At 39.5% G+C, this 27077-nt stretch overlaps 1 protein-coding gene across 10 annotated transcripts in view; it reads right to left on the bottom strand.

Annotated features, from left to right (window-relative positions):
- The window catches only part of LOC105479481 (collagen type IX alpha 1 chain), a 176470-nt gene that overhangs the window by 66118 nt on the left and 83275 nt on the right, over nt 1-27077 (bottom strand). For 5 of the 10 annotated variants that reach the window (XM_011737468.3, XM_071096903.1, XM_011737469.3 and 2 more), the window contains 8 exons: nt 21513-21561; nt 20591-20664; nt 18990-19067; nt 18721-18853; nt 12792-13188; nt 2425-2508; nt 1586-1606; nt 72-146 (listed from right to left, as the gene is read on the bottom strand). In XM_011737468.3, coding sequence (XP_011735770.1) covers nt 72-146; nt 1586-1606; nt 2425-2508; nt 12792-13188; nt 18721-18853; nt 18990-19067; nt 20591-20664; nt 21513-21561 — 911 coding nt within the window. Of the gene's footprint in view, nt 1-71; nt 147-297; nt 900-1585; nt 1607-1668; nt 1913-2424; nt 2509-12791; nt 13189-18720; nt 18854-18989; nt 19068-20590; nt 20665-21512; nt 21562-24338; nt 24354-27077 lie in introns of those variants that run through there. The other 5 variants (XM_071096905.1, XM_071096906.1, XM_011737473.3 and 2 more) reach the window with 5 other exon arrangements.

The raw sequence follows: 27077 nt of genomic DNA, 5'->3' as shown, positions 1-27077 counted from the left end.
CAGGAGCCCTGGGAAAAGAATAGGAAAGGGCAGGACCGGGGAACAGAGGTGGCCTGGAGATAGAAACTTACGTCGATGCCGTCTATGCCCGGAACTCCAGGGGGGCCCGGAGGCCCTGGAGGACCCTGCTCGCCGGGGGGACCTCTCTGGCAAAAATAGCAGACATAGGTTAGTGGAGCACATCAGGCAACAGGGAGCAACTGAGCGCGGTGCCCTGAAGCCCCCGCCTCCCTCGGGTAAAAGACACCTTCCAGAGGAGGCCGGGTTTTTGAAACCCAACACAAAAATGTCTCAGACCTCCAAGCAAGCGCAGCTTTGGTCTCCGCCATACTCTAATGAGCTAAACTGTGGAGCTAGAGCAGGATTGACGCCCTCAAAGTTGGGGGAGGCTTCACTGGATCTCACCTCTGCAGAGTGCATGAAACCCAGGAGGAGTTGTGGAAAAGGGAGGGTCTAACGCCTTTTTATCCTGAAAAGGATTCAAAAATGAAAATGGGGCTCATTCGATACCTCGATTTATCAGTCATTGCAGGTCAGTGTTTTGGCCAGAATGGAGGAGCCAAGAACAGAGACTCCACACCAGGATCTTTGTCCAGTAGAATGGGGAGGTGGGGGGTATGCTTGAGGAAAAGATTTGGGAGGATTAGGGCAGGGCAGCCTTGAGACCAGTGCCTGGTCTCATTTCAGTTTTACCTGCAGTGACACCCCCTCAGTTCCTTGAATTAGGTCTTTGCATCTCGCTTCAAAATTACACCAAATTTCAGACTGACTCTAGGACGTGACCCCTTTTATCGCTTGCAAACAGCTACGTTTCGATGGTGCTAGAAGGTATACCGACGTCTGAAATAGCATAAACGTGTTGCTTAGGGAATGTGGGGCTTTTTTTTTTTTTTAACCCTTCTGAATTAAAAAAAGAAAAAGAAGAAAGACTCTTTCATCAAGGAAAACTTTGTTTTTCTAAACTCCAACGACCAAACAGGTTACAATGGAGTCTTTGTAAGTGAAACCTCAAACCTCAGCTGGGCTTATGCGCCCCCCCCCCGCGCAGGAGGCGGGAGGCGCTGCAGGCTTTTGGAAACTGCTGAAATGCTGATGGGAGCCAGGGCCACCCGGTTCCATGCTGGAGCCGCCTGCACCGCTAGCAGGACTCGGGGTTTAGCGCAGCTACCGTGGGCTGGAGGAGCGGGAGAGGGAGCCTGCCTGGATTCCCGCCTTTTCCAGCAAGGCCTGCTCTTGACAGTGACCAGGAGGTGGGGCGGGGTGGGGGTGGGGGGGTGAGGTGGGGGAAGTAAGAAGCAATAACAGGCTAAGAATTAAACCTCGGTCTCGAGTCACCTATTACCTTCAGCGCCAGAACCTGCAGAGGGGAGGATCCAGGTGGGGGAGGAGCCCCCTTCCTAGACCAGGGGTCATCTAGGGCTCTGGACTTCGATAGGACTCCAGCAGGTGCTCAAGGCTGGAGGAAGCGCGGGTCTAAGAGCCCTGAGGATGCTCCGCGCCTTCCTCATAGCTCCCCCGACCGCTGCGCCCCCACCTGTCCTCGTGTGCGCTTGAAAAATGCAAACACTTCCTGTCCCCAGCTTACCTCGTCGGTGGTCTGGCTGGGCTGGAGAAGAAAAGATGGGGAGAAAGTGAGAAAAGCACCCCTCAAACTCGCTCGCAACTTACTTGAGCCGCGCACAAGCAGAGCCCTGACAGCAGCAGCCCCAGGGCCCCACGGTCCCGCGCAGTCCTGGCCATGCCCGCCGCCCTCCGCTAATCCCTTGGCCCGGCTCTGCAGCCTGCTTCCCCTCTAGGCTTCCAGACCCGCCACTAGCATAGGTGGCACTTCGTCTCTGCAGAAAAAGCACCCCCGGGAGTAGCGGTTGCCTAGGTGTCCAGGCCCGGGAGGCGCACGTTCCCCCTGTTTATGAATGGCCCCGAAGAGGGTCCTGGGATTGGAGGAGAGCTAGGGGGCAGGGGAGGACGGATAGAATGACAACAGTCGCCCTTAACCCCTTCCCTGCCGCCGCACAGGCAAGGCCTGAACACGCAGCTCTGCCTCCATCCCATCTACCCCAGTGCAGCTTCTGGCTGTCCTCGGAGCCTTCCCGGGTGGCCTATGCCAGTGTTGGCCAGTAGACCTCAAGTGGTCTTGGATATGTTTGAGAGTGAGGGAGGAGGGTCCGTAAGCCGCCAAAGGGAGAACCACACACCCGCAGGTGGTTTCTACCTGCCAGGCTGCAGGTGGTTTCTATTCACCAGGTCGAAAGTATGACCTGTGCTTCCCTAATATTTCTCTAGTCAGTACAGCAAAGCACAGGCTCTCTCAGGGAAAGAGAGTGGGGAGGAGGGGTCCTGGGGAGGTGGCAAGATGGGAAAGTGGTGAGGTGGAGAGGGTTGAGCTGGGTAGACGTGGCCTTTGCAGGTAGTCAGGGGACTCACCGTTATTCTGGCTGGCAGTTCATGGCAAGTTTCTCTCCTGGGCCGCAGGGGGTCACAATGGATCAGCATCCATTGAAGTTCAAACTGGAGAAAGGTAGTAGACAGTCAGGTAAGGTTTTCTGGACGACTGAAGCTGGTCATTCAAGAGAGAGATAAGTTTATACCTGTGGTCTAATTGTTAAATAATTGGAAATCAACTGGAACTGGTTGAGCACACTGGACCAGGACTCTTGCTTTTCCTTGAATACGAGTTTTCTAATGAAAATGGGTTGGAAGCCTTTCACAAGTTTCTCTGATTATTAGGTATAGATGTCTTTAGCTTTGAATTATTTCAGCATACCCCTAGCCTGGAAATAGACCACCAGCACTGACTTTCTATTTCTGTTCTGATGACAATCTCAAGAAGTAGATCCTATTAAAATGAGATTCAGAGAGAACAGAAACTGTTCAAGTCACAAACCAATAAATGTCAGAGTCTGGGTTGAAACCCAGGGCTATTGAACTCTACAGGGAATATATGCTCTAAGATTTTAGACAGGAGCTTAGAGACAGAAAGAAAAAAAAGTGGCAATCAGAAGGACAAGTAGAAGAAAAAAGATCTAGTCTTGGAAAAAATTTGCACACTGGAGAAGATATTCTCCATGGAGTGGTCACAGCTTAAAATGGAAATTTAAGGACTGAAGATGAAGGTAGTGAGAAGGAAATATAAGACTCAGGAGAAAAAGATTTAAAATATTTAATTTTATATAATCTTATTCATTGGTTGAATAGATGTAACTTTCTAGACACTTGAAATCCAAATGTGTCCTGACAACTTCTTACATTGTTAGCAGGTGTTACAGGATAAAAAAGAGGGTAACAGGAAACAGAGCTAGGAAAGTGTTGCCAGGTCTGAATCTGAAAAGATCCTCAGGTAACAAGGCAAAAAAATTAAAATGTCATATCCCATAGGAAGCCTATAGCCATGCACCATGCTGGTATCTCTTAATTAAGGAGCTTTCTGGCTAGGCATTTCAAATTGGATCCATATTTCTTTGTCATTGATGTTATCAAATGTCTGGGTAACCGTCCAGGTCCTAGATCTAAGCATTACTTCTTTTCTTTCGTGCAATAGAGATTTCCATGTCACCCCGCCTGCCAAATGGATTCTAGAGCTCCTAAATCTAGAGTGAAATTACGTGTTTTTTGTTCACTGTTTTGGAATCATCCAGAGTTGAGATCACTGGACAGAAGATCAAAATTGGAGAGACAATGAAGAACGAAGTCTTTCCTTCCTTTCAACAGAGGAAGGGAAAGATTAACAAAAGGAAGTTTTGGCTAACCAGAAAACCTATACCTTTTGTTTAGATAGTTCATTAAAGCTACTTATTGCAAATGTGAAGTAATTCATTAAACTGTTTTCTCAAATATGTAATTCTCTCTGGATAAACTGGTATACCTGTTTAAATATGCGAGTTGCAATTGTGGCACAGGATAATGAGGAAATGAAATTTAATTCATCTGTGTATACAGGCTGGGTTGTTCAGAGTGCCACATAGATCAAGAGTTTCTGAACACATCTGCACATCCACATAAACACCATCTACGCACTAATAATCGTCTATACAACAACCATTTTTTGGCATGAAATATGAATTCCAATTTGCATGCTAATTATTTTGAAGGAAGATTGGCAGAGTGCCTTGGTAAAAGTCACTTTCGTTATACATGTAAAATGCTGATTTTCACACATTTCTCATTTTCGTACCTGGAATCATTCTTCTCTTTGAACACTCACTGACAAAATATATGTGAAAAATAATTTAGTCCTTTTGGCTCGTGTGAGTGCAGTGGTGTTTACAACTAATTTAGTCCTTTAGTCAACATTTGTGATGTCCCAATAGAAGTCAAACACCAAGGAAACATTCTAGTGAAACCAAATATATTCCCCTCTCCACAGTGGGTTTATAATTTGCAAGACAAGAAAAACACAAGTAAATAAATAAATAAGTTTGTTTTAAATCTACTAAACAGAACATAAAATGCCCTAGCAAAAGCCATCCTTCTCAACATAAAATGTTATTCCATTATTTTCTTTTCTTTTTTTTTTTAAGACAAAGTTTTTGCTCTGTCACCAGGTTGGAGTGCAGTGGCGCAATCTTGGCTCACCACAACCTCCACCTGCTGGGTTCAGGCGATTCTTCTGCCTCAGCCTCCTGAGTAGCTGGGACTACAGGCGCGTGCCACCACATCCAGCTAATTTTTGTATTTTTAGTAGAGACAGGATTTCACCATGTTGGCCAGGATGGACTCGATCTCTTGACATCTTGATCCACCCGCCGTGGCCTCCCAAAGTGCTGGGATTATAGGTGTGAGCCACCACATCTGGCCTATTCAATTATTTTCTATAGGACAATGTAAAGGTATAATTCAATCCTCAAGGTTACAATAATGGTCAGCTGACAACACATTTAAGCAAGGAATTTTGGCCCCAACTCTCTGTTCTTTTACCAAGGTTAATGATTTCTACTTATTTTGCCAGGTTGTTAAGAAAGATTAATAAGGTATTTAAGCCCTTCATAAGAACTAAACAAAAACTAACTGCAGACAACTATCTTTTCCTCCTGAGAGAAAATGTTAATGACTATGAAACTTGGCTCAATGTTAATGAGATTGGCACAAGGTTTGATTTTTGCAAACTGAATTATGATTAAATTTTACAACTATAAAACACCAAAAAAACTAGCTCTTTAATAGGACAGATGTTTCATTAAGCTTTTGTCTTCAGTGACAACAAAGATTTAAAGGAACACTTGTATTCTCAGATCTCATCTTTCCTTTCAGTTTATCGCCAAATGTTTGTTAATACCATCATAAAAGACCTCCTCCAAGTGAAGCTTCCTGATTACTGAGCAGGAGGCTCTCAGCTGCCTCAAAATTAGAAAATTTTCCTAATTCTATGTAGACTAAACCATGCTGTTCCAGACATAGTGCTAGGGATGTAGGCAGCACTCATATTTAACTCAACACTGGATCATACCAAAGACTACAGCAGAATCGTGAAAGGAGAAAGCAGTAGACTTGGAGTTAGCAGACCTGAGGCATGCTTATTTATTTATTCAACATATTTTCATATAACACATTCATGTGCTTTGCGATAGACACCATGAAAGACACAAAAATGTCTAGCATGTAAGGCAGTAACTAAGCATAAAATGTTTTGATGATAAATACTATAGCAGTGGAGATGACAGAAGTATTTTTCTGGCTCAGGTCATCAATGAAGGGATCATATAACATGTGCATATATGTGCATGCACATACATGAGTGGGGCCCTGAAGCCCTACTTCTGTTACTACAAGCAGAAACACAGAGGGTAAAGATCAGGGTTTACATAGAGGGGTTACAACAAGTCCCAAGGGTAGGAAGTGGTATATAGAGAAGAGACCAAATTTGCTGGGGTAGAGTAGACATCAGATTTTTTTTCACCTTGACTTCAGGGCTAAGGAATTTAAATATTATTTGGTAGATTATTATTAAATTGTCATTAAAACATTTTTTGTGCAAAAGATAGGGATAGGGAGAGCTTTCTTGATTTAGAAGGGTGTTTTGAGGAAATTCATTTGGTCATCAATGCCTAATCCTTTGAGGCAGAAGGAGGCTACTGCAATAAAGCAACAAGAAGTGTTACACTCTGAGCTATGATGAGGCATCCTGAGTTATCTGTCAGATAAAAAAAAAAAAAATCCTCCCCACATTTTACATACCCCTTCAGCTGCCATCCTCAGTTCCTCTTTATGCAAAATTCAAAAGAGATGTCTATAACTATTGTCTCCAATTCTTCTCATTTTCTCTTGAATACATTCCAATTGGGCTTTCACTCCCAACACTCCAATGGGTCTTTTCTCAAGATCACTTTATTTGATTTCTAAATCCAATGGTCAACTATTTGACCTATCGACAGCATATGAGTCAGTTTCTTATTCTATCGTTTTTGAAATACTATTTTCCCTTGACTTTCAGGGCACCAAAATCTTCTGGTCCTCTTGTATATTACTGATTGCTCCTTCTTAATCTCTTTTGACAAATGTCCCTCATCTCAGCAATCTCTAAATGTTTTCATTTAGAGATATTTCAGGACTCAGTTCTTGGACTTCTCTGTTACACTTGTCTCTTGGTGATTTCCTGACTTTAAATACCATACGTATGTTGACAATTCCCAGAGTTCTATTCCCAAATGAACCTATGTGTTGAACTTCGAAAGCACACATCTGCCTACTTACCAACTTCATCTAGATGTCTAGTAATGATCAAACTAACTCCAATATCCAAACTGACTCCTGATATTCTCCCTGACACCTGCTCTTCTCACAGCCTTTCTCATGACAGTAAATGGCACGTCTATACTTCCAATTACTCATGCCGAAAGTATTGGTGTCATCCTTGATTCCTCTTTTTCTCTCATACCCCAAATCCTGTTTTCTTTACTTCAAAATATATTAGGTTTGTATCACTTTGCATCATTTCCACCTCTACCACCCTGGTCTAAACCAAGGCTGTCTCTGCCTGAATTATTGCAGTGGCTCTTAAGTAGCCCTTTCTCCTACACACTTATGTCCTTCTCTCCCTTCTCCTACAGTATATTATCAAACTAGCAGCCAAGGAGATCCTTTTAAAAGATGAGAACATGTTGCTTATCTATTCAAAACCAGCTGGTAGCCACCCATCTCACACAGTGTGAAAGCCAAAGTACTAACACAATTTCTCAACCACATCTCCATTATGTTACCTCTCCAGCCTCAATACCTCCTTTCTCAGTCTCATTCCAGCCACACTGACTGCCAGGGAGTTCTCAGACATCATACACCTACACCAGACCCTTTTCCACTCACTGTTCTCTTTTCCTGGAATCCTCCTCCCCCAGATATCTGGATGCTAATTCTCTCAACTCCTTCAGGTTTCTGCCAAAATATTTTCCTCTCAATGAGGTCCTTCACTCAAGGCACTCCAATATCCTGCTTCATTTTTCCCCATAGCATTTATGACCACCTGGCATACTCTACATATACTCATGTATTTATAGTGTCTGTCTCCTTTCCCCAGAATGTAAGCGACATTGGAGCATTAATTTCATCTGCTTTCACCACCACCGAAAATAAGGCCTATAACTTAGCAGATGTTTAATAAATAGTTACTGAATATTAATGAATGAGTACATAGAGATGGATAAGAAATATAGTGAAGAAACAATTGATAGTATTTGCCTTTCTGGTTTGATCATGATTTGTGGCAGTTCCCTTCCCCTGTCTGGGTTCCAGTTTCTTCATGATAAACTGAGAGGTTGGGATTAGATAGATGCAAAGTTTCCTCCAGCTCTGAAAGCCCATGATTCTACTGACACCACGTTGTAACCAAAGAAATTAAGCAAGCAGAGATTAACATGAACAAAGATTTCTTTATGGTCTTAGCCCATGTACATTTTTTATAGAAATAAAAAAACTAATAGTACACTGATTTTTTTTATTGCAACACTATGGGCACAGCTGAGGTCAATAAAAAAAAATTCAGTGTTTTTAGTTTTCTGTTAAAAGCAAGTTTGATCATTATTCAGTTTTTATTCTAGCTATCCACAGCCCCTACTTCCAATCATGGCTTCTACTGTGTCACCAGCTCTCAGTTCTGTGCTTCCTCATTTCATTGCCACCTAGTGGAAAACCGAGCTGAGGTTGTTAATATGGTCTACAATGCAGCAGGCTGAGTTTCATCTCCAAAATATAAAATAAAATTGTTTTGACAGCACTCAAAAACGTTTTAATCAAATCAAAGTTTTATAAAAATATTTCCTATCGATATGTATAGAAAATATTGCCATTTTTTCTTTTTAATTTAATTTTTACTTCCAACTGAAAGAGTATTTGTAAAAGATGTACTCATCAAAAACAACTTAATAAGCAAACTCAATAGTTTTATGCATAATAGATAGCATGCATTTCCTAAATTACTAAAAACACAACTTTCCAATAGTATTTCTCAAATATCAGAAATAATATTAATCACAACCTCACAATTTATTTTTCCCATGTTATAATTCATGAAACTTATATTGTTTTTACATGTGGTAGTTAGTGTGATTCAATTCTGTGGATGGAGAAAAGTATATATAGCTTTTCCAACAACAGTTTTGCCAGCTCTCCTCTGAATCTAGTGAAAATAAACACAGAGCCATGCATTTGATAATATACTTTTTAAAGCAGTAAGTCTGTCCGATTAATCACGTTCCATGTTGGCTTCTTTGGAATATGCACAGGTAAAAAAAAATGGTTTGAGCCATATGTTTGTTAAGCCACATAAACTTTTATCCTCCCTCAAACAAGCCCAGACTCCCAGCATATATCTCTGAAAAGGGAGAAAGGCCAACTTTGTTTTCTAATAGAGCTGTACCAAATAATTCTCCTAGGCTATCATGCTGACAACAAAAAATAAAGAACCTGTCATAAAATAACATGTTTTTATGGTAAACTGCCAGGAAACCAAGCTTTGCAGTGGGATAAATGGCACCATCCTAAAATATTGGCACAAAGGAGAATAAAATATATGGGATTTATTGTTTTAAAATCAAACTAACAATGTATTACAGCAGTGCATTGGGAAAAAATATAAAATGCTCCGAGCCCACTAAATAACCATGAATGATGAGAAGATGTTTGAGATGTAGACCACGTGAACAGCTATATCACAAGCTTATGAAAACCTTTTGAAATTGGCTTTCTTTTTCAACTTACAAAAGAAGGGGACAAAAGATAGGATAGGCAGGTGGAAAATAGCAAACAAGTACCATATAAGTGACTCTTTTAGCATCAGTGATCTATCAAATGTTGTTTTCAATTGCATTTTTTATTATGAAGTTCCTTGGGCTACTTTTTGACATCTGATAATCCCTTTAGAAGGAATATTTTGCTTTTGATTTATTTACTAAAGAAAAGCAAGGGTTGAATCTGAAAAAATTCCTCAATTAATGTAGAGTGTCAAAGATTAGAATGAATTCAATTCCATAAAGGAAAATGTAAAACTACACTTTTTCTTATTGTTTTTATGGTATTTTTGTGCTATTTCATTTTAATTTAAAATTTCTAACACAGTAATATTGAATATTTGCATCTCCAAATTGAGAGAATGGTGACCTATCAGTACAGTTCTTCTACCTCTCAGAATATGTACATACCACTATCCATCTCTCTCTAAGTCCTCCAAGGGACAGGTAGTCATTGTTCATCTTCAGCAACTGTCAGCAGCTTCAGATTTCAACCAAATTGGTGAGAAGTCTAAGAAAATAGGCCATAAAATTAAAACAAGGGGCTAAGGACAACTTATGGACACACAGGCTTTGTCTGTGGGCTTCTATGAGTGTTTGACTACCTTCAGTTTTGAAAAATAAGGAACAATATGGGAACACTAACAAAGCTTGAAAATGGAAGAACTGATACACGTGGGAATTTCCAAACGAGTGCTCGTCTGTCTGGAGCATTGTACCTTGTCTTCTCCTGGATGATGTTTTCACCACCAGGACTCCTTTCAGACATCAAATCCCTTAAGAAACATCCCTGGCCCCCACTGTCATGCCTCCCTGCTCTTATCTGAGTGAGGAGATATTTTTTCTGTGTGTTTCTTGGCACGCAGCACTAGCCACTATCATGGTACTTATCATGCTATATTGTGATGATCCTTTACTTGTCTCAACTCCTTATTCTCAATAGACTGAAGAAAAAGTCTGTGATTTATTTCTCTTTGTATACCCAATATTTACACATTCAATGAAAGTTTACTAGGTAAATAAGCAAGTTGGATTAATGTCTGAGGACATGTTTCATACTGTACAAACTTCCCACTTTTAAAAAATTTATTTGGTTTTTCCTGCAAAGTAAATTCTAAAGGCAAATCACAAATGCCTTTCAAAGTAAGAATAATGAGATTCTTTATAAGGAAAAACATGTGGTTGCATGCATTTTTCTTTATCCCAAAGGAAAGCTAGTTGGCATAGCAGAAGATAAGGTAGATTAGAAATGTTGTGCCTAACACTATTTCTTACAAGTTAATAGATCTGTGTGAGTTCACTTCCTCAGCTGAGAAATGGAGATAATGCTATCTGTACTTTCTATCTTACAAGATTGTTGCAAGAATCAAATAAGTTAATGGGAATAAAAGCATTTCGAAAACTTGAATTGGTATATTAAGCATATTAAGATGATGTTTTAAAAAAGTGTAAGTTGGCTTTTCTTACATAGTGTTCTAATTCCTTATCTTATATAAAATGAAGTTTGAGAAATACATTTTGGTGAGAAGTTTGAGCTTCACGTTGTCACTTCCAGTTGTTAAATGTGGACAGGATTGTTTTGGCTTATAACCTTGATCCAGTTTAGCTGCCATTGTCACTGTCACACTTCCACCATCATCAGCCAGTATGGAATGTTAATGGGCTGTTAGGCTCAAGTCTTTTTTGTGTTTCCTGATAAGGGAGTCAGAATTCAGTCTGAAGGAAGATACTTGTACATGCCTACTTCAAATATTTTTTAACATTGGCTATGGTATACTGATTTAGAAAAGCTTCTTGGTGGACCAGAAGCACAATGTAAAGCCAGCTGCCAGGTTTCTGGTTGCACTCCTGCATGTGGTAGAATAAAATAGAAAGTAATTGGTACTAACTTGTCTCCATTGTGATGAGCGAATAGAGTTGGCAGAAAAATCTACAATCAGCTCTGACATTATTGGCAAGGCTATAGGATAATGAAACTTCAGTTTACTGCTCTGGCAATAAGACAAATTAATAGCATCTTAGCTCACGGAATTTAGTGTTATAAAGACTTAAGTTTTTTTAATCCCATGAATAAATAAATAAATGTTTAAAATACTTGATTGATGTTTGTAATAGTGAGGAGGTAACCTAAAGTATCTTCCCCTTCACCCATGGCCCGGAAATGAATAGCTACTTGCAGAAATTCAGTATTGTCTGAGAACCTTTCCAGTGTCATTGCAAAGATCTTGCTGCACAGAATTTCAAGATGGCACAACAGTAGTCCAATCGGGTTTCTCACCCAGCCACTTGAGGTGTGATAACTCATTAAATGAAGAAATACTTTCTCAAGAGTCTACAAGTCAGAGAAGTAATATGGCAGTTACAAATTGCTTCCTGTCCATCACAGAATATAGAAATTTCACACTACCCTTCACACTAATCACAATTCTTCCCTTGAAAACAAGTTATTTGAACAATTCCATTACTGAGATCCCTGATAACCTTTTATTCTTTGGAGACGTGCACAGAAACAATTTGAAATCATTGTATCACCCTGCTACACTCCATGATACGGGTTTTGTGACTAGAATTTAACAGCTCCAAGCTAGTATGAGAGAAAGAGAGGTTGGCATCAATGGTTTATGTATTGAGCTCTAAATTCCTTTGTTTCCTTCAAAAGAACACTTGTCCTCTAAGATGCATTTTCTAAATTCCTATCATAATATTATAAAACATCCTTTTAAAGCATTGCTCAGTTAAAGTATAACAATTCAAAATGATAGAACTATCTGGTACTAGTTGGCACAATTATTGTGTCAACATATCATTCCTTACATTAATATCTGGGGATCTCTGCAGCAAAATCATGAACAGAGCTCTAAAATCCTTCACTTCTACCACACATCATGCAAGACCTACTTCTAAATAAATCCATATCATGCATCTATATAACTTTCATTCTTGTTGACCAGACATCTTATGGCTTTCTACCCTCATCTCTCACCACTCTGAAGATAGTATATCACCCTCCTCTCTCTCTCCCTCTCTCTCTCTCTCTCTCTCTCTCTCTCACACACACACACACACACACACACACACACACACTTTTTCATATATACATATCATCCAAATCAGTGAGTCCCTAGGCCTTTGAATGTGGTCTACTTATTCTCTTTTTCCCTTAATGGTGTTTCCCTCAGCTAGAATGTACTTTCTCCTCCCTTTTTGCCAATCCAAATCCTTTCATTTCAAAGTTCATTACTTCCAAGAAGCATAGGATTCTTGACTAACTGAATCTGTCACCCACCTCAACCTTACTTTGAAGATTCTCATTAGTTATGTGTACACAATATGTGCCACATTAGTATGGCTTTCTTTCTAAGTTGCCTCAGAAAGACTCTGGGTGTGCTAGGTGGGCATGTAACACTTTCCAGCTTTAAGCTCCTCAAGACCAGAAGCTATCTACCTAAATTCCTCTGATTCCAAATTCCATCCAGAACAGGCTACACTCAGCTGATTATCAAAGATGCTTGAGATATTCATTTTTACCAATCTAGTTTTGCTTTAATGTGCCATAGTGTGTGGTTTTATACTTACTGGAACAGAAACTTGAGGATTATCTGCAAGTTTTCCCAGCACAGCAAAGCCATCGGTGTCAATTGGGCCTCTTGGCTTTATAGGTAAAGATTCAATCCTGTTGCAGTCAACAAAAAGAGTAGCACTACTCCTCTCCACGCCAATCATGATCTTATGCCACTGGGAATCAAACAAGGAGGGCAAATTCGAAAAGGCTGCCGTTTGGAGACTTCCATCCAGTCCCTTGTATGAAAATGCAACAGATTGTGTTTGGCCATTAATCTTTATGCCAACTTGTTCCTTCCCAGAGGAATCCTGAATCTGCCAAATGTTCCAGTTCTTTTTGAGTGTGCTTCCAGTCATTCGAAACGTCGTCAAGAAGGAGTATTCTTCAGGCAGTCCACTGGGATATAAATTCCTGAGTAAAATTTTTAAATAGTAAATATGAATCTTGTTTCCTGTACCCATATGTATTTACCATATTCCCTTTTGAGGCTATTTCAGATGCCAGACCTACCGAAAGGCTGCAGTGTAAAAAACTATGTACCGTTTGTTCTTTCATGACTGTTCATAAAGACCTTTACAGAAGTTCAATCGTTCGTGTACATTCATGGTCCATCTTAAAATACACATTTTAAAAACACTCTCCCTCATGGCTAAGGAAGGTTCCCAATGCCACATAATCCCAACAATATTACTATTTATACTACCCAAAGAGCTACTGTTCAGCAATTTCATCTCAGCCAAAAAATACATTCTTGCAAAGTTCTTGGCAACATTTCATCCACAAGTGAGAGAGGAGATCATTAGGAATGTAAATCAGCAGTACTAGCTTATGAAACGATTTAATTAAAGCAGCTAGCAGCTTCTAATTTTTTTTATTTTAAAGTAACATGTTAAGATTATTTGTTATTTCCATAATTGCTTGGATTTTCACTCCACAATTATATCCCAGACCCATATAAGTATTTTGAGAATCAGTAACTGAGGACTTCAGGAGCACCTTCACACTGAGCATGTTTGTCTTTTTTTAGGGAGTTCAAATTATGATGTTAAAGTAGCAGTTTGTCACACTGGATGTGTGACAAGGGAAAAGTGACCAATTCTTACTTCTCTACTGCAACTCAATTGTTGCTTTTTTTTTTTTTTTTTTTTTTTTTTTTTTTAGATGGAGTCTCACTTTGTTGCCCAGGCTGGAGTGCAATGGCGCCATCTGAGCTCACTGCAACCTCCACCTTCCAAGTTCAAGCAATTCTCCTGCCTCCGCCTCCCAACTAGTTAGGATTACAGGTGCCCACCACCATGCCTGGCTTATTTTTTGTATTTTTAGTAGAGACGGGGTCTCACCATGTTGGTCAGGCTGGTCTCAAACTCTTGACCTCAGGTGATCTGCCTGCCTCAGCCTCCCAAAGTGCTGGGATTACAGGTGTAAGCCACTGCATCCGGCCCAGTTGTTCCTTAATCTGCCAACTAAGTCTGTATCATTGCTAACTCCTTTCCTGCTTTAAATGGCAGAATAAAACCAGTAGTATCCCTGAGGCATCTCTACCCTATACAGAGACTGTGGTCTGGACCTGCACCAGCTACCTGGATATTCTTCTGCTGAAGCCAAGCTGCTAAAAGCTGAAGACTGAACTGTAAAAATCAGCATGTTAAATGTAAGCATCGTCTTTCAAGGACTTAAACATTATGTCTTTTTACATTTCCCCTTCTAAGCATAGAAAAATATGTAAGCAAGGAAGAAATGTTAAGCAAACTAAATGCTAATGAATTTTCTGTGCTAAACAATAAAAATTTTATATTTTTGAGAACAGTTATGGACCAGGACCCAGAATCCCAAATAACCTTCCTTCAAGTCAAATTCTTGTTATGTAGCCCTCTTTAATTTGCTAAGATCTTCTATCTTTACTATGATTTTAATTATAAAACTTTATTATGTCTTATAACAACATAAACAAATCTTCAACTTCTTTCTATGCAAGTATTTTATAAGCCTTCAATAAAATGGGTCATCTATCTCAACAAATTTTATTGCTTTGTTAGTTTTCTAAAGATAACAAAAAGGTTAAACTTTTCATCTGAATACTCTTTCATCATAAAAGTATTTTTTTAACCATTACTTTGTAATATGACTGGTTTGTATTTAGGGTGCGGGATGAATTATTTTATCCATACACATTTTTTTCACTGGTGATGTGTATTATTCATATTGCAAAGTTTTCAGTTACTGCCTATGTTTTATAACCATCAAGTGTACATTTTAAAATATGCAATACGGAGCTAAAGAAAAAATTATACGAGAACCATTTACTGACTTTTTTTCCCCATATGAAACTGTCTACTACATCACTCCAGATATTTGTTTTTAATATATTTCCTGTTTATCTATCAGTTTGTCACATTTTCTTTGACTTTATATTTTTCAGAATTATATCTATTCCAGAATAACCTCTAGAAAAGAAGCTAAGATTCACTATTCACAAAAAATGCACTGAGTATTGTATAATTATAAAACCTTATGGAAGTTTGTACATCTTACCTAACTTACCTCAATAAATTTGGAGCTGGGAGATAGTTTTCAAGTTTCACTCAATTGTGAAATTGGGCAAGTGTCCATTTAAATTATAAATAGATTATTTTGATTATTATTTTTAATTAATGATTGGGATTTAACCAGATGCTTAAATAATTTATTTTCTTATTTTTGTCCAAGATAGTTATTGTTGAAGCATGAGGTTTTTTAAAAGGACAATAAAATCTAATGCTTCTTCTTCTCTTCCTTAAGCATTATTTTTCCAGGCTTCAAAAATAACCTAATCTGTGTTATCTATACATCTGTCTATAGATATACCGAACAAAACTGTAGAATATAATCAGTTCCCTTAAAAAATCTATTTTGTTTCAATTCTGGAAGTCCCAGTAATGTGTTCAGGTGACTCTTGTGAAAATACATCCTGGGGTTAACTGAGGGAGTTCTCCCAATTTGTGTTTCATTCAATCTTTCCCACTCAATGAAGAGATTATGTTAAAGGTAGGAAAGGACATAATGTCTTAATATATCTCTGACTTGGTGTATGTAATGCCAAAAACTAAAAAAAGAAAATAATTAATTTAAAATGATGGAGGGTAGGTTTGAGATGGCTAAATGAATACCTCATTTTTATAGCTACGTTGTTAAACTAATGGTATCTGTCTCTTTCTCTCCGTATATATGAAGATAATATATGTGTGTGAATATGTGTAGAAATAATCTAGATTATCTTGTTATTGATCTTTGATCTTTTAAACTAGGCTAGTATAGTATGTCAATATGGTAAGAAGAGAAAATTCATTTTGGTATTTATACTAATAAAACATATATGTATTTGTGTATACCTAAGACCACTTAAAAGTCTCACAAGTTTAATTTATGGAACAGTCAGTCCCATTGTCTTTCCTTGGAATACCTGAAATTCTGTTCTTGCAAACATGCTATGCACATCAGTAAGTAAACTTGACAGCATGCATAATTTAAAATAAGCTGTACCTATAAATGATTTATTTCATTATATTACAGCCTTCAAAGAGTACCTTAAATGAAGAATCATAAGGGTTTGAATGAAAGATTAAATAGTCTTTGGACCTTGAAACATTTATTTGTGACCTTAATCCAAGACTGTGTTTTTAAGGAAAATAAAGATAACACGTTTGTTAGTGGGAGTTGAGAGTGTAAAACTATTATGCCTAAAATAAGGAATAAAAAGCAGCAAAAAAAAAAGTATGTGTCTCTTAAGTCTTTCAAAAAATAGAAAAGATAAATAAGGATAAATTGTGACTCTTTCCCATCAGTTCCATATACCGTAATATTTTCCTCCTACAAAGATCCTGCTAATAGTTTCTTTAACTGTCTGGGAGCCTATGTTCTCCAGCACAGAAAGTCCCTTTATACCAACATTGTCTATACCCTGCATGGCCGAGAGCAATTCCCATCCCTAGTCTCCTTGTCACCTGGCTTTTGAATTAGCAGGACTTGGAGGGCAGATTGTAAAGAAAGGATCCTCTGAGGAGAAAAGACTTTCATATGCATGCATTCTCTCCGTCTAGTGCTCTTCACCACTAATAATAAACACTTACCCAATACCAGCGTGGACTGGGTTCTTCAAGCACTCTCCAGTTATGAACACCTACTCTGCATAGCAACCTTATGACATAGTTATTATTCCTAATTTTAAATTGAGGGAACTGAAGTAAAGATAGTCTAAGTACTTTCCCAAGAATAAACTTTACTTGGAATTCCACATGTCTCAGTCCTCTAACTTTCCTCCTTCTCTTTTTATTCTCTACTTTCTTTTCCTAATTTCTTCCTCCTTCTTTCCTTATCTTGTAATAAGGCTTGACAGTAAAACAAGATTTTTCAGTCTTTATGGGAGCAGGGAGTCAAGGGTAGCAAATGTGAGGCATTAGATATAGCCTGGGTACACTATTTAGTGATAGCTCTAGGCATTTCGAGAAAAGCAACAACGAAGTTGAGCAGGAGGTAAGGAAGCCACGTGGCAGCACATTGATCAATCTCTGAACTTAAGATTTAATGACAGTACCTCAAATCTTAGAAGAGAAAATCAGGTCAGCACTGAGGACCTCATGTTTTGCTTAATTATTTGAGAAAGAAAAAACTGAATTTTTAAAGCTTATTTAGCAACACAACTGGCACTTCCATACATGAAAAGAAATTATGAGGAAAAAAAACAGTGAGTGTCACTGTTATCACGTCCTTAATCTTTCCAGATGTGAATGGTTTTCCAGAGTCAGTATGGAGTAGTGGTTAGAAGTACAACCTTTGCAACCATTCTGCCTGGGATTCAGTCTTTCCAGCACGTTCCAACCCACTCACCTTACGCAAGTAAATTAAACTTTTGGGGATCCCTGATTTAAGAAAAAAAAGGTTAATAATGCCCCTATATCACAGGATTGTGATGAGAATGAGATTATTGTTAATTAGTAAATTTATAGAAAGAGTTCATATAATGTACTATTATTGTATTATACAATAATATATAGTATGTTCAAAACATGAATTTCTAGCTGTAATCTGGTACTATTACATCAGGTTGTTCTAATTTGTTCAAAATTTTTTTTATATACATTGAGTTTCTATATACATTGAGTTTCTATATTATTTTATTGATCTAATTAATCATTATTTACCTTTACACCTTAATTTCTATCGAAGTCCTAATTGTCTTATTTATCTACTAAAGGAATCTTAATTCTAACTTTTTTACATTGTGCTAAAGCATATAATAATTATCATAATCATAAATAAGGTATTTAGGTGATATCAAAACTAAATTGCTGAGATTCATTCACAATGATGACAGGACTCAACACATACACTAATGTACCTTAGTTACAAATAAAGAGCAAAAGGCTTAGTTCCAGAGAAAGAAATCAGTGAAGTGCAGGATTTGATGTTGTTAGTATTACTATCATTGTTTCTATTATAATTATTTTAGTTTTGCTTTGGTTTGATGTCTGCCAGGAGCCAAGCAGTGGACGTGTGGCTCTATTTCAGCACCAGGACACTTGAACAGCACCATTGTGAGTCTTCTAACCACTCTGTGGCTCCTGGTTAAATTTATGCTTACCCTCTGGCACTTTTCACAGAGGGTCCTTTCAGTCAAAACCAGACAAATTATAGAAAAACAGAAAGCAAGGTAATAAGAACATGTCCTGAATCAATGTATAATAGTCTCAGTGATGCTTTTTCCTGGAATGGAAAGTAAATTACATACTGAAAACATGAAATGCAGTATTCAGGCACTGAAGACAGGCAGGTAAATAAATTTCTTCATCTTTAAATACAATTATAATCCAAGAAACATTGATCATAAGAAAACCCTAACATTGGATAGCTATCCATTTTAATGCATTTGAGTCAGATAATTAGATTAAAATATTTTTGATAGATTACCTAGTTGGAATCCTGAAGTCTACATTATTTCCCAACTTGTAAGCCACCTGCAATGTAGCTGATCCCACTACTCTCTGGATAGCTCTTCTAGATGCTGCTTTATCTACCTGGAACTGAGAGATCAGATCAAACCCTACAGAATGGGAATACAAAATGAAAAGTCTAAAATGAGATTGGTTTTATTCCTTTCCGCAACTTTCCCAAATAAAAAATATATATATCAGGTTTATAGAAAGCCTGCATTTTCAATAGGCTACATTGCTACTCACCTGGTAAGTCATCTTGGCCAATCCTGATCTTAGGACAGAGTTCATTTTCACCATTAGAATTGGAATTGGCAGGGAATCCTGCAAAAGAGATAGCATGTCATTCTACTTCATCCACTCTAAAGATTTCAGGATGCATCAATAATAATAACTATTTAAAATTCAATATTATACCAGCTTGCTTAGAGGTAGCATGGTTGGCTTTACCTCCATGCATCTATGATTATAATCCATCCACCTGCAACTCATCCTGGAAGGAGTGGATGCAAGGCACAAAGTTTCTCTAATAATCTGTGCTGGAAAATGTTCGTTTTGGAGAGGTTAGGCATTTGTTCCTTTTGAAACCAAAGGTGAATGGTGTCCTGAATGGCACAGGGTCAGAAGTCTGTTTGGAAAATTTCTGGTAGTTCGGGCTAGAAAATATTCCTTAAACACCACAAATTTTAGGATTCCAATGAGATTCCAGAGCCAATCTTGGTCCAGTTCAGAGGGGCTTCTGGAGAGTAGAGTTCTTAGGAATCTTTGTCAGATATAGGGGCCTGGGGAAGTCTTGAGATTCACTAATCCTAAATAAAATATAGAGGATGCATTTGATTTCATAAATTCATTCTAAGAGATCAAATAAAGGTCCCTACTAAATTACTCCTAACATCTTAGAACTGGGAAGAGTAAAAAGAAGAAGAAAATAATCATGAGAAGGATTAAATCCTCAATTTGATAAGAAATCATAGAACGGAAATTGTGTTCTCCTTACACAAATGGAAGGTCAAGGGAAGAGAGTTTTTCACCACCACGGAAGGCTTCTTGGAAATATCCAACCCCAGTGCCTTGCTAAGATTCATCTGACAACAGAGACGCTCTAGACTTCAGAAAAAGTATTATTCACTTGCAAAGCATGGGCCTGGTGCCATGGCTCACGCCTGTAATCCTAGCACTTTGGGAGGCTGAGGCAGGCGGATCACCTGAGGTCCGAAGTTCAAGACCAGCCTGACCAACATGGTGAAAGCCCGTCTCTACTAAAAATATAAAAAATTAGCCAGGCATGGTGGCACATGCCTGCAGTCCCAGCTACTAGGGAGGCTGAGGTAGAAGAATCACTTGAACCTGGGAGGCAGAGGTTGCAGTGAGCCGAGATCATGTCACTGCATTCCAGCCTAGGTGACAGAGTGAGACTTTATCTCAAAAAAATAAAAATAAAAATGCAAAAAGCATGGGCCTAACCATCATGGTACATCAAACATGCTCCTTATACTGTCCTCACCCCAAATTGTTGAGGTCCATTCATCCATCAATCTATTTATTTATTCATCCATGTATTCACCCAACATTTACCAATCACCATCTGTCCTAGGCACTGCACTAGGCACTGCAGCACACAGATTAGCCTTCCTGCCAACTGTGATTACTGGCAGGACTTACTTTCCATACCCAGCATTGACCATGGAAAACCAGCCAGTAGGGTATCCCCATGCCCCAAAGGTGGATTGAAGAGTGAGAGTGTGAAGGACCATGGATGCCTCACTCAGTCTTCAGTCAGCCACAACCCTATCTGATCATTTCTGGGAATAAGTAATCTTTGAAAGTCTAGGAACTATGGCCCTTACTGGGGCGACGCTTGACAGCTGCAGATGCCCAGGGCTCCAGGAAACTGCACACAAAGAAGAAAACTGGAATTTTCCTGAAGAAGAGAGAAGAAAAGTGACTCAAACAGGAGTCCCTGCAGATGGGAACTACTTCCATATTTTCAAACCTGGTAAACCTAATTAATATAAGGTGATCAAATCCCAGTATAGTTTATTTTTTTCTTTTCTTTTTCTTTTTCTTTTTTTTTTTTTTTTTTTTTTTTTGAGACGGAGTCTCACTCTGTCGCCCACACTGGAGTGCCATGGCGCAATCTTGGCTCACTGCAACCTCCAACTCCCGGGTTCAAGCGATTCTCCTGCTTCATCCTCCTGAGTAACTGGGATTACAGGCATGTGCCACCACGCCCATCTACTTTTTCTATTTTTAATAGAGACAGGGTTTCACCATGGTGGTCAGTCTGCTCTTGAACTCCTGACCAAGTGATTCGCCCACCTCGGCCTCCCAAAGTGCTGGGATTATAGGCGTAAGCCACCGCGCCTGGCCTTCATTTTTACTTTGAAACCCTACTGAGAGATGTAAGGAACTCGTGTTTCCAGCCCCCACTGTCCCTGTTGTTTTGTTGATCTCACTTTCTCGATATTTACCTATCTCACTGTTTTGGTACCTATTTCTTTGTCTCTGGTTTCTTTCATCTTTGATTTCCTTTCTCTCCTTTTCTGTGACTATCACTTTCTCTCCCCTCCTCTGTCTCTCTTTTTTTGTGTCTCTCTTTGGTTTCTCACGCTTGCTCTCTTGTCTTACTCTCTCATCAGTCTCTCTTTCTGTCTCTCACCTTGCGGCTCACCTACTCTCATCCTACCACTGCTGCAAAAATACAGACCCTTGGTTCTGAGGACCCCCAGCCCCGTCTCCCCACCACTCTTTCCAGGGTTATTGTCTTACCAGCAAGTCTTCATTTTCCCAGTTGATTTTCTTTGTTTGCCAACAGTCCCTATGAAGAAGGGGTTGGAAGGGAGTCACTGTCCCCTCCCTACCCCTTCACTGTCACCCTAGGACTATGAGTTCTGGGCCCAGCCTTGGTCCCTCCTGCCCCGGTGAGGGCTAAAAGCAAAGGGAGAGAACCAGAGGAATCTCGTGACGCTTTAAACTGAGGCAAAGGGAAGGGGTGGAGAGAAGCAGTGCTGTAAGCCCAGGCCTAGGGGTGTGTCCTCAAAGCTAACAAGGTTACACTGAAGGAGGGATTTACAGGGGAAAGTTTGTTGAAAAGAAAAAAATAAAATCAGGATGTGGAGAAATTCACCAGAAAGATCCAGGCAAGGTGCTATAGGAACACAGTAGATGCTCTTAGATCTGCTATAGGAGTACAATGGCAGCTTTCAGAACTGCTATAGGAATACAGTGGAAGCTTTCAGAGGGCTGGGGTTCCAGTAAAAATGTGCCCACGGGGAGGCGGAGTGCCCAATCAAACTAGGTTTCAATCCCTGTTTTTTCTGAAGCTTACTAGTTGTGTGTCCTTGAGAGAGTTAGCTCACCTTTCTCTAACTAGATGCCTTAATTGTAAAACAGATTGAAAATACTTACATTAAAACAATGGTTTTGAGAATTAAATGAGGTATCAAAGGCAGAGGGTCTAACACCCAACAATCATTATTTGTCATCGTCCTCATAGCTAACACTTCATTATGTGCCTCCCTCTGTTGAAAATGCTTAAGGCCTAATGCCACTTAATTCTCACAACAACATTATAAAGTAAGGCTGAAGTTACCCTTATTCTCCAAATAAGAAAGTTGAGGAACCAGAAAATGAAGTAACTTTTTCAAAGCGCCATGCCTATTACTAAATATGCATTCTCTCTCTCTACCTCACGGCTGGAAATCCTGATAAAATGTAATATTAAGCCCCCTAGTTGTTGTTTCTTCTTAAACTCTGAGATTATCAGAGTTGAGCAGAGGACACTGTATCTGGAAAGAAGCAACATATTATCCTCCGTTAACAAGGTTAGAGCAAGTTACAAGGAGCACAAACCTAGAGAGGTACGTGTTATCAGCATCGCTATCACACATACCATGCCCTCTCTCCAGAACCTGAACATCTCAAGAGAATTCCCAAGAGCCCCCACATCACCCACCTTCCCACCCACTCAGCATGGCCCACCTCTGGCGTTGTCTTGAGGGACATGGGTAGTTACTCCAAAACCAAAGACTCTAAAGGTCAGAAGATCCAACGATCTCAAAAATCACAATGCAAGCAAAGTAATTTTTAGGTGAACTTTTTTTTTTTTTTAAAGAGACAGGGTTTCAGGTCTTGCTCTGTTCGCCAAACTGGAGTGTAATAGCATAATCATAGCTCACTACAGTCTTGAACTTCTGGGCTCAGCGGATTCTCCCACCTCAGCCTCCTGAGTAACTGGGATGATAGTCATACACCACCGCACCCGGCTTCTTGAAATTTTTAAATTTAGTTTTCTAATTGATTTAATTTTTATTTAATTACAAAACAATAGCGTTGCTTCTTATTTTTCATTTGTTTATTTCTTTTCCAAAAAACTCCTTTCATCTTCTGCCTCCCTCAGCTCACTGATGAACTGTGAATCAGGCAAACTTAATATCCATGCTCTTGCCCTTTTATTTTCTACTCATAGCCCACCTGTTGGAGTCCTGTCTCTCTTTCCTAGAGGGACACCCATTTCTTCATGCTATTTAGGGCTTTCTACAAGTCCCCGTCATTTGCCTTCTGTCTATCAAAATTCCCATTCCCTAGTGCAGCCATCCTGGCTCCGTGACAGAACTACAAATGACCAGATCCTAGCTTATTTGTTTAAGTCAGTCAGGGCTCATGTGAAAGAAGCGCTCTATTAACCTCCGAGGAGAAGCTGTGCAGCTGGGGACCTTCCTGACATCCTGAAGTCACAGGAGGTAAGCCAGCCTGAGATTCACAGGGGAAAAGGCATTTTCCAAAGGGACTGTCCATTAAAGCTATTTATTTGCATGATTGATCCTCTCATATTACTTACTCTGGTAAGAAAGGAGAGAGGGATTTTTCATTATAATGAAGTGTTTGGGAAATCCTTTCATTGCTTTAGAGATCTCAATTCCGCATTTGCCCCTTTCCTTCCCACTGTAATGAATCCTCTTCAAATAGAATTTGAAATCAAGTGAGAGTGCCTTTTAATTAAAAATGAAAGGATAGAGAGAAAAATAGGTTTGCTTACAAGTGGTTTGGCTTTTTTCTAGCTTGGCAGTTTTATTTAAGATGGCAGAAGCAAGCAAGAGCTATTTTAAGGAAGAAAGTAGGCTGATGGCAGTGGCTCACGCCTATAATCCCAGCACTTTGGGAGGCCGCGATGAGATCACCTGAGGTCAGGAGTTCGAGACCAGCCTGGCCAACATGGCGAAACCCCATCTCTATTAAAAATACAAAAATTAGCCAGGCCTGGTGGCACATGCCTGTAGTCCCAGCTACTCGGGAGGCTGAGACAGGAGAATCATTTGAAGCCAGGAGGCAGAAGTTGCAGTGAGCCGAGATCATGCCACTGCACTCCAGCCTGGGTGACAGAGTGAGACTCCATCTCAAAAATAATAATAATAATAAAAAGAAAGAAAGTAAATCCAGGCCAGGCAGGGTGGCTTATGCCTGTGGTCCCAGCACTTTGGGAGGACAAGGCAGGCGGACGGCTTGCACTCAGGAATTGGAGACCGGCTTGGGCAAAATGGTGAAACCCCATCTCTACAAAAAATACAAAAATTAGCCGGGCACAGTGGCACATACCTCCAGTCCCAGCTACTCAACAGGCTGAGGCAGGAGGATCTCTTGGGTCTACGGAGCTTGAGGCTGTAGTGAGCGGTGATTGCACTACTGCCTAGGCAACAGAGTGAGGCCCTATGTCAAAAAAAAAAAAAAAGAAAAAGAAAAAAAGAAAGAACGAAAAAGAAAGTCGATCCAGAGAAAGAAAAGATATATACAATCTTATTTAAGGAAACTTTTTTCCTCCCTCCACTCCTATTTTCTATTAATTTTGTTTCCTAACATGACATTAGAATCTCACAGACAGCATGGCAAAGGCAACACTATTCTGGTCTGGGCCAGTAGCACCCTAAGGTCATAGACGTGTAAGCTTTTTCACCCTTAGCATTGTTTCCTCACCTTACCTAACAGTTCGGTTCTGAAAAACCATGTAGAAATGAAATGTGGTCAATCACATCAGATTGTAAATGAACTAAGACAGCTTGATATTTAAAATGATCCATTTTATAAATAGAAGTGTTTTGTATAGAACAATTATACTTTTCTTTGTACTTCCTCTCATCCCTCCACTACATACTTTTTACAGAATGTACACACACTAATCTCCTTCTTCTTATAAATCAAGAATATGATTTACTTAAAGCTTAAATCGGGAACATCATCACAAATAATCATCTTTCTTGATCATCCACTTTCTTTTGTTTATTCAGTCATGTATTGAATAACTATATACAGTAGTATACGAGGTAAAATGTGTGAATAAACATGGCCTTGCCCTGAGGAAGCTGATAGTCCAGCAGGGAGGACCAATATGAAAATGACCACAATTCAGAGAGTAAGAAGGCTGTAGTGTCACTGAGAACAACACTATTCTGGTCTGGGTCAGTTGCACCCTAAGGTCATAGACGCACAGTCTATGGCACAGTCCAAGGGCATCGGGAAACTTTTAATACAAGAGATAAAATCTTAAAGGATACTAAGGCTACCAAGAGAATAAGTGGGTGCAGTACGTTTTAGACAGAGAAAACAGAAGATACTATAACAAAAAGGTAAAAGAGGACATTTGGGAAGCCAGAAGTCTAGTTCAAGAATCCTTTCATTTGGTAAATATCTTTTTTTGCCTCTTCTACATGCTCCCCGACTGACCTTAACACCAGAGAGACAACCAGAGAAAGATCAGGTCCCTGGCCCTATGCAGCTTACACACTGGTGGGAAGAGAGGTACTAAACACATTTACAAGAATAGACAAAATAATTTCAGGTGGAAACATTATGAAAAATACAAAAGAAGACAATGTGTTATAGAGACTGTAGAAGGTTTAGAGGCTGGTGTAGGTTGAGGGGTTAGGGAAGGCTGCTTTGAAGTCGTCAATTTTTACTCAGACCAGATGAGAACAAAGAGATAACATTGGTGAGTAGGTTGGAAAAGAGGTGGGGGACAGAAAAACTACCTGGTTTTGAGCTTGAGCAACTGAGTAGATGGTGATGTCATTTTCTGAAATCACAAGTAGCAGGACCATGGGAGAGGAGTTGGATAAAGGATCTTCAATGACATCAAAAGAAAGCATAGACATTATGCTGGCTGTTATGGGAACTGAGAGAAGAGTTTGAGGCCAAGAATGACTTTTTCGGATGTGCCTTTAGAAAGACAGTTCTGCTGTTGCTTGGAGGATGGATTGAATGGGTTTTATCAGTATGTATACATATACACAACCAGAACAAAACTTTCAGAAAACAATAGTTACTCATATAAATGTAATAGATTCTATTTTCTGTTTTATTATATTTCATTTCTGAGTGATGATAACTGAATCAGTGAGTAGATTTCAGGACCAACTGATGGGTTACAACTCACAGCTTAAAAAACATTCGATTAGAAAAGAGTAGACACGGCCGGATGCAGTGGCTCACGCCTGTAATCCCAGCACTTTGGGAGGCCGAGGCGGGTGGATCATGAGGTCAGGAGATTGAGACCATCCTGGCTAATGTGGTGAAACCCCGTCTCTACTTAAAAAATACAAAAAATTTGCCAGGCGTGGTGGCGGGCGCCTGTAGTCTCAGCTACTTGGGAGGCTGAGGCAGGAGAATCGCTTGAACCTGAGAGGTGGAGGTTGCAGTGAGCCAAGATTGCGCCACTGCACTCCAGCCTGGGCGACAAAGATTCCATCTCAAAAAAAAAAAAAAAAAAGAGTAAACACTAGAAGTGCCAAAAGATCTCTTTCCCCTTGCTTCCTAGTATGGACACAACAGATGGGACGCCCCATGAAACTCACAGAACAGTAGGGCAAGTTTCTTAGTTTTAACATGACTATACATGTTTTAAAACATTATTTTGAAGTAAAGTAGCTGTAAAATGAGAGTTTTAATTAAACATACCACAACTCCCATATTTAATTAGTTCATAGGTTAAATTAAAGAAGTATTTTTAAAACTAGCTTCCTAATGGTATTTAGTTTTAAGCTTTATTCCATCTATCTTTACTTTAAAATAAAAGACCCAGGCTGCCTAATGGCACCTACCAGTTGTGTGAGGATGCCGCAAATTAGCCACAGCTAGAGCCTGAAATTTATCACAGAAATCTCTGGCTGAGAGGCTGATTAACAATCAGAGCTGCTAAAACTCGGACTCCCACAGTTTTACATTCGGTTCAGTTTTACTGTAAAGAAATTTCACCATAATCAAAGCTCTATTTTTAATCTTCTTATTTTGGCCCTATACTTGTAATTGTAGCCTAATCGTCTATAGCAAGCAAATAGAGCCCCA

This window comes from Macaca nemestrina, chromosome 5, assembly GCF_043159975.1.
Source record: "Macaca nemestrina isolate mMacNem1 chromosome 5, mMacNem.hap1, whole genome shotgun sequence".
Lineage (NCBI taxonomy): Eukaryota > Metazoa > Chordata > Mammalia > Primates > Cercopithecidae > Macaca > Macaca nemestrina.
This window is presented reverse-complemented; position numbering and strand designations above follow the sequence as displayed.